Below are 8,356 nucleotides of genomic sequence, written 5' to 3'. Positions count from 1 at the left end.
CTTTACTAAGCTACACCAAAACCAAACATAGGTATAAGGGTTTTAGAATTTCCTTCCTTGTTCAACTATTGGACAATTTCACATTTCAGTTAATTCTAATTAACCCAAAATCATTTCTGATTAATTCTTAATTAATTATTGAGTAATTATGATTAATATGTTAATTATATAATATATTAACAAATCATTTTATCTCTCTTAATATCGATCCTTCAAAAGTGTTTTGAATTTTTTTTTGTTGCAGTAGACTAAAAAAAGGAGCAACTATATGATGAAAATCAAGAATATGGATAGTTTTTCTTTGGTGAATAATGGAAACTTTTTCTTAGGGACAAATTATGCAAATCGTAGGAATAATTAAACTTATTAATGGCATAAAGTCGTTAGAGACAAAAAAAGGGAAGAAAATAGCAAAATGCCCTCTTGTGAGAGGCACATGATGTTTCTTTAATGTATTTATATAGCCAGTAACATAGAGCCCTACTTAGCCTCAGGCCCCGGCTAACTTCGCCTCAGGCATCGAGCCCTACTTAGCCTCAGGCCCCGGCTAACTTCGAGCCCTGCTTAGATTACAGATCTGTCAATCACCAGACCCCGACCGATACACACATAATCATATAACCATATAATCATATAAACATATAATCTTACTAGCACATGAAATAATCACAAAGACTATAACATACCATATAGTCATCGAGCCCCGCCCAACATCGGACCTCACCCGATAAGCATAAGAACACCTACTGATAACTAGCATACAATATACTTATCAGGCCCCACTTAGCATCAGGCCTTTCCCGATACCATCACATAACACATGCAAGAGTCACACAAACATCTAGCATCCTTACATATAAACAATGGGACAACATTGATGCCTTTGACCCGCTAAACTTAGTAAGGAGACTCACCTTACACTTCTGAATCCCGCAGATAAATCTCTAGTTGCTGGCCCGCTAAAATCCCCATGTTATAATCACAAAACATAATCCAAATAAATACTAGGATCCCGATTCATATGAAATGTCTGAACTAGGGTAAAAGACCTTTTTGCCCTCTCCATATCTTGGCCCAATGCCAAGGCCCAATCCAACAATCCAAAAGCACAATTTCAAATAGATACCCAAGGCCTAAACATGGCCCAATTTTCCAAATTAGGCCCAAATCGCTTCCATGGGCCTTAACCCAAGGCCTAATAATATACCCATCCCAAAACACTAGAAATTAGATGGCCCAACAAAACCCTAAACATCAAATCCCAAAACATGGCACAAACCGAAGACCAAAGATCTGAGACCCACTCTGCTGAGTACATGGGGCGTATTCAGTTGTATGCTAAGCGTACATGCTTTAGAGCTTGTATGCTACACGTACATGCTTGTATATTGCGTGTATAGGCTTGTACGCCCAACGTACTCCTCCTGAACAGCCACCTTTCACATTCAACCCTTAATCCCTTAATACATTGTTCCAAAACATAGATCTAGCTTCCTTGGGCTGGATAATCACACAAAGTTGCGAACTTTACATTCATGCATGACTAAATGAAGCTCTTAAAGCTCAAAAGGACTATTGGGTGAGTTAACACATGCATGTGACCTTAAACCTCATAAAGCTTGCACCTTTATGCATAAGAACCTCAGAACACTTCATATCTAAAAGAATAAGTCATTCAAACAACTTAACTCATCAATTAACCCAAAAATGGAGCCAAAAGCATGAAAATCAAGACAACAAGAGATCCAAGCATTAACAAGTCAAGATTTGAACTTGATACTTCCAAGGGCTTGCAATGTGATGAATGATTTTGGATCTTTAAGTTCCCCACCAAGCTATGAACCTTCATCCTTCTTCAATCTCTTTAAAAATGAGAAAAACAACATCAAATTCTCCTTAAGAGCTCAAATGCACATTAATGGAGGCTAGGGTCAATTTAGGGTTTTAGGAGGCTTGGGGGATGGTAAAGAGGCCAACCCTAAAGAGTTAAGATGCTTAAATAGGGAACACACACTTAAATTTAGGTTTTCACTATTCCTCGTACGCCCAACGTACGTGGCCTCGCACTCCCGATCCATCCTTCATAGTACGTTAAGCGTACACCAAAGTACGCCTCACGTACTACACTTCGCACCAGTACGTCCCACATACTCCCTATGTACGCCCCACATACTAGGGTTTCTTCTTAAACCCTAAAATACTCTGACGATCCTTCTATCCACGAAAAGGTAGCGAGAGGCTTTACGCTTTTATCAACTTATACATGCCATAAAATTTCCCGAATAATGATTCAATTCCATAAAACCCGAACTGACACGTTACCAAAAATACCCCTTGGCTCCAAAACACAAACCTAACACCCAGATCATCCAAATTATCATCCGCCTCCAAATAAGAAACAATTTGGAACAAGGCGTTACAATAATTTACTTTAAGAATTACTTTTATGCATAAAATCTTCGTCTTTGGTTGACATTCAGGAATAACATGAAGTGTGTGGAATGAGATTCCGATCATGATCGAGTTCTAAAGGAGAGGGGTGTTTTTTTCTTCCAATCCTTTATGGAATGAAATGATATATATTATAATTATAAATTACTTTTTATTCTTGCAATCTTCATATTTGACATGGATTTCTCTCAACGTAAAATTCAGCGTCAGACAACGCTTTGGGGCTTAGTCGTGATGTTGAGTGACCTCGACATTATAACACCCAAATTTTCATTACCTTATTAGATCAAGAAAATGTCATTTAAAAAAAACATTAGGTAATGCTTTATATAAATTGATCCCAACGAAAATTTACTTTGAAATGTTTGGGATATTATTCTTTATTTGGGGTTTACAACAATATAATATCAAAAAGTCAAAAGCATTATAAGTTTTACAATGTTAACAAATCCATAAACTCGTTCAACGACACTTTCCATTTCTAATCCCAAAAGTCTCATATGTAATCTTCAAAAACACTAGATATGATACTAGAGCAATCTATTTTTATATGATACCAAAAGTATATGTCATAAAACAAAACACTTAACATTTTCATTTTTAAAAACGCTAGATATTATACCAGAGCAATCTATTTTTATACGGTACCGAAAGCATATGTCATAAAACAAAACACGTAACACTTTCATCATGTGAGATACATAAGTTTTAACAAACATTAACACAACAATATTCAACAAGTATTAATATTTTAAAAACTATTATCTCAGATAATTACTTATATTAGTAATTTTTTTGAAAGCATCATTTCTTATCTTCAACTTAAAATTATTATTCTAATGATCCATTTTATAATTTAATTGTCACGCAGTTAACATGTTATATTATATTATGTTAATGTCATATATTGATTTCTAAGTCATTTGTACTTGGAATTTGGAAATTACCAAATCTTTCTTTAAGGTCTATTAACCCAAAGAACCAAACAGACACCATCATTGCCAACATCTCCTAGTTAAAATTAAAAATTTAAAAATGACTAATATGATTGGCTATTACCAAACCCTATTTAAGATATTAATCCAAAAGGCTCATTAGACAATATGTTAAACGTATGCCAACATGCTTCTCTTAAACGTATGGAGGACTTTTTCCAGCATAGTTGCATCTCGTCCAAATATATTTTTCATGTTTCTTAAAGTAGTGACTAGTGAACGGAGTCTCTCAGTGTCATTTTTCTAATAAACCTTCCTTATTAACCTAGCAACACCATTAAGCTCCTAATTTTTGTTGTGAAATTACTCGATAATTCCTATTTCATTATTGCATCCATCATGTCATTATAACTCACCGCATGTCCATAAAAAACTATACGCTCCCGCAATCAAAGTTTATGCATTTAAAACTTTGGTGTGTTATCCTTTTCTTTACAAAATCACCGCCCAAGAAATTTGTCATATAGAAAAACATAACAAATAACTCATAATACCAATAACAAATCTTAAATGTTCTTTTAGGGACTTCAATTCACGTCGACCCATAGTAAAAGTTATTTTATATATAAAAAAACTATTATTTATAGCGCAATAAAGCACTTTTGTGAAACGCATCGAAACAAATCATGCATCTTTTTTCGAGTTCGTATTTACTAGGGCCCATTCACCTCTGCTTTTAACACGTAAATTTGTCATAAAATGTCAAGAGCTACCCTTCCAACCCTGTATAAATGTCACCACTCCATTCTCACCATTTCCACCGTCCTCTCACCTCTCTCTTCCTCTCTCTCTCTCTAGTTCTCTCTCACACACAAACACCAACAACACATTCTCTACAATGGGGAGTAGGGTTCTACTCTCAGCAGTGCTGCTGAGCTTATGCTTGACGATGAATGTGTTTGGTGATGGTGTCGACGACAATGTCAGCTGGACACAAGCGCCACACCACGCTCCGTCATACCAACCAGTGGCCGCTCCGGCACCTCACCACCATCACCACCACCACAAACCTGGTGTTGGTCACCATCACAAGCTCGCTTCTCCTCCCATGGCTCACGCGCCGACGAAAGCTCCTGTTCATGCTCCGGTTCACCCACCCACTAAAGCACCTGTTCAGGCACCCACCAAGGCACCTGTTCACCCACCGAGTTCCTCTCCGGCACCGTTCCTAGCTCCGATCCCGGCGAGGAAGTTGGTGGCTGTTCAGGGTGTTGTTTACTGCAAGGCTTGCAAGTACAAGGGCGTTGATACACTCTTGGGTGCCACTCCTCTTCCGGGTATACTCTCTCTCTCTCTCTCTCTCTATACGTATATATGCATTTACATAAAGAACCTGCATTGTTGGGTTGTACATCACAACTAAAAACGCATCCACATATATATCTACATGTACATGGTACAAGTAGACAATGAAGAAAATAATTTTACTTTGAGACCTACAATGCATAGCATAGGCTATTATAGGTGATGGGCTATATTGTACAAATTAACCATGCTTCTGTTTTTTTCATCTCCCTGCATTAATGTGTTGTACGGTACAACTAAACTCTGCATCAAATATTGATTTAGTGCACTACTTAGGCATCTAAAAAGCGCACGCGTTCTTAAATGAACATGATGTTATATATGATTTGTGGTCTTTATTTTTCAGTACAAGCATAACCCGATAGTACGTTTTTGTACAACTCTTCAATGCATGGTTGGGTTGTACTGTACAACTCAACAATGAAGCAAACGTGTCTAAAAAACAAAAACCATATAAGCACTCCATGTACATGGTACAAATATAACGTACAAGTCAGTAATGCGTGGAAATGGGATTTGAAATTTTGTTTGACCATGGCAGGAGCTGAGGTGCTGCTAACATGCAACAACACGAAGTACCCACTGAGGGTGAAAGGTACAACCGATAAGAACGGGTACTTCTTCATCAAGCCAACAAAGACCTTGACCACGTATGGGTCCCACACGTGTAGGGTGAGCCTTCTAACCTCACCCATGGCTACATGCAATGCGCCAACAGATCTTCATGCTGGGGTCAAGGGTTCGCTGTTGCTCCCTAACAAGAAGCCACCATTGTCGAGCCCAGATGCTCACCCACTTCCCTATGATGTGTTCAGTGTGGGTCCATTCGCATTTGAGCCTTCTTCCAAAACTCCATGCGCTAAAGAAACGATTGAGGATTGAATTTGACAATAAGTAGTAGGTAAGGGGAGGTGTTTGAAGTTTCTATAGTTTATATTAAACCCTATGTGGTTAGTGTACGTGTACGGGTGTGTCCTTTGATTTCTACTTGAATATGATGTATTGATGTTATTCGAGGGGAGTATTGTAATTTGTTTAACGTTAAGGGGTTATTTTTACTTTTGGTCATATTGTTTGATTTTAAAATAAATCTTGAGTAATTGATGTTATCCGGTAGAATTTAAGCATAAGGTGTTAAAGGTGTTAGTTGGAGTATGGAATTTAAAATAAATTTCAAAGTTGGGCTTTGGACTTCATAATGAATTTTAAGTAAGAGTATGAATTTATAATTTAAATTGATTTTGTATAAATGGGTGAGATGCGGCATTGCGAAATGGTGTTTTGGACATTTTCAATGTTTAGACATGGCACTGCCACCACATCGTGGCAAGCATGCCAACTCGTCGCGGTTTCTATCCAGAATCAACTTAACGGATTAAGCCTGAAAAATATTTTATATACCAGTTTTAATCAATAACTAAACTAGACCTAACTATACGAAACTAGGCAGTGTACCTAATTAATTATAGCAAAGTTCAAGTAAGTCATGTATCAATCTCAGGGATTAGTTATTCAAAGCTAAATTATCTACAAAAAAATTACCTAAATAACAAGTAATAAAAGTTTGGGTTTTTGTTCTCTAGTTTTGCAAGACTAGAAACTTAGATCAAAATACTAAGCAACAATTAAACATACAGAAAAAACAGTCAAAATTCAGATGAAAAGCAAGAATTGGAAGAGAATTCTGTTCAGATTTCGATCCACTAAAGTTCCTATTGTTGATCGATTCAATAATACTCCTATGGTTGATTTATTGGATAATACTATGAAATGGTTATTTGTTGTTTACTGATTCCTAAAGTGATTAGAATTTATGATCAAAAGACTAATCCTCTAATTATCGACTTTATTTATTCATTGATCAGGTGCACAAACAAGCAAGATAATTAGGGTTAAGTTCGAGTTATGCTAGACTTGATTAATAATTGACATTAATGGATATAACATCAATTTAACATATAAATGATCATCATATATTAGATTCCACATTAAAGTACCCACTTTTTCTATTTAATCCTAGGTTTATGATCAAAACTCTAGTTGTATAACTTTGATGATAACAAATTTATAAGATACAAATATCCTAAAATAGATTGATAATCTAATCTCAGGAATATTCAGCAATAAATATCAAAAGTGGTTTTCTATAAATATCAAAAGTGGTTTTCTTTAACACAAAAGGTTCTTTATCAAGCTATCAAAACAAATAAACAACTAGCAAATATTCAAATATCCATATAATCAATACATAGTAGCATAGATCCTCTAAATCTAAACAGAAGTTAAGGATTTTAGCCCATAAAACTAGAATCAAACAAATAAATTCGAAGTTACCAATGAAAGACATGAAGAATATCAAGGAAAACTAGGAATTAGAAGTAAAATTGCCTTCGATCTCTCCAAATCATGAACTCCAGACGAATTGAGGTTATTCTCTACCTTCTACTGCTTCTTTAGGTGCCAAAACTCATAAATATATTCCAACATAATCTAGGGTTGATGGCAGGACCGAACTTTATATAGATACCAAAAGTTGTCCCCCACGTCGTGGCTAAAGGCCCCCATGGCGTGGCGTCCATGGAAAACACATAAGGCCCAAGTCTGCCTACTTGATAGCGGATCTTCTAGGTGTCACGGTGTGGCTAGACGGACCCATGCTGCGGAATTCAGAGTTTATGCCATATTTGCCTTGCTTTGACCAGGCCCAGGTTTCCTTGTTTCCAGCTCCACATTTTGCTTCCTTTTTTTCCCAAGCATGCCTTTATCGCTACAAAATAGATTTATAACAAATTAAGTACCAGTGTCCTAAAATAAGCACAATTGTAGCTTAAAATGTCAAGATGAGGTATGAAATAAATGAACAAAACATGCACACATGAAAATAACGCACACTAGATCTTTGTTTGCCCCCAAGTAGAATTGACGTGTACTTTACCACTGCATCGGACCCTCCAACACCAACATCACAAGAGACAATCCATTTTGAACCCAACTATTATGAAAAGATCGCAATGCGCATGTTTATGTCTAGATTTCCTAAAACCTACCAATCCTAAATACTCACAATCCTTATGAACATTTACACCTTAGTTTATACAACACTCAGTTTTCCAACCCTCGGAATAACCTCAAGGTATTTTTTGTTAAGCTTCCTAAGCATACATATGATCTAAAAAGGAAAGATTACAAGTTTGATACCACAATGGAGCTCTTTGAAGTGCAATGACTACATAAGCTTTCCTAGATATATTTCTGGTACGCACTGCAAAAATTTGTATATCATACAAATTACCAGATTATCTTTCATATCTCATGACTTTTCACTAGGAATTGGGAAGCCACAAATATACTATAACATATGTTGGCTCAACAAAACATTTAGGCTCGCAACGGACCAACCCGCACAATACTAGCAATTTTAAATCCTAACAGTAAATGTTTTTCAAAATTTACTAGATTTTGTAAGTGAAACTATTTTTTAAGTTTATATGAGTAAACAAAAAAGTTAAATCTAGCAATTTTTAGGATAATGCACTTTTCTAAAAACCAATGTCTGGACTCTAATGTAATCAACCCCTACCCCATACTAATTTCATGCAATGTCA

The 8,356-nt window shown here is 36.1% G+C and overlaps 1 protein-coding gene across 1 annotated transcript; it reads left to right on the top strand.

Annotated features, from left to right (window-relative positions):
- The first annotated feature begins 4,182 nt into the window (after positions 1-4,182).
- Positions 4,183-5,819, top strand: AGP31 (arabinogalactan protein 31). The gene is made up of 2 exons (XM_078990414.1): positions 4,183-4,723; positions 5,293-5,819. The coding sequence occupies exons 1-2, from the start codon at positions 4,285-4,287 to the stop codon at positions 5,631-5,633; spliced, it is 780 nt and encodes a 259-aa protein (XP_078846540.1). The 5' UTR covers positions 4,183-4,284; the 3' UTR covers positions 5,634-5,819.
- The last annotated feature ends 2,537 nt before the right edge of the window (positions 5,820-8,356 follow it).

Source organism: Lactuca saligna, chromosome 4, assembly GCF_052625555.1.
Source record: "Lactuca saligna cultivar CGN05327 chromosome 4, ASM5262555v1, whole genome shotgun sequence".
In the NCBI taxonomy this organism is placed as follows: Eukaryota; Viridiplantae; Streptophyta; class Magnoliopsida; order Asterales; family Asteraceae; genus Lactuca; species Lactuca saligna.
This window is presented reverse-complemented; position numbering and strand designations above follow the sequence as displayed.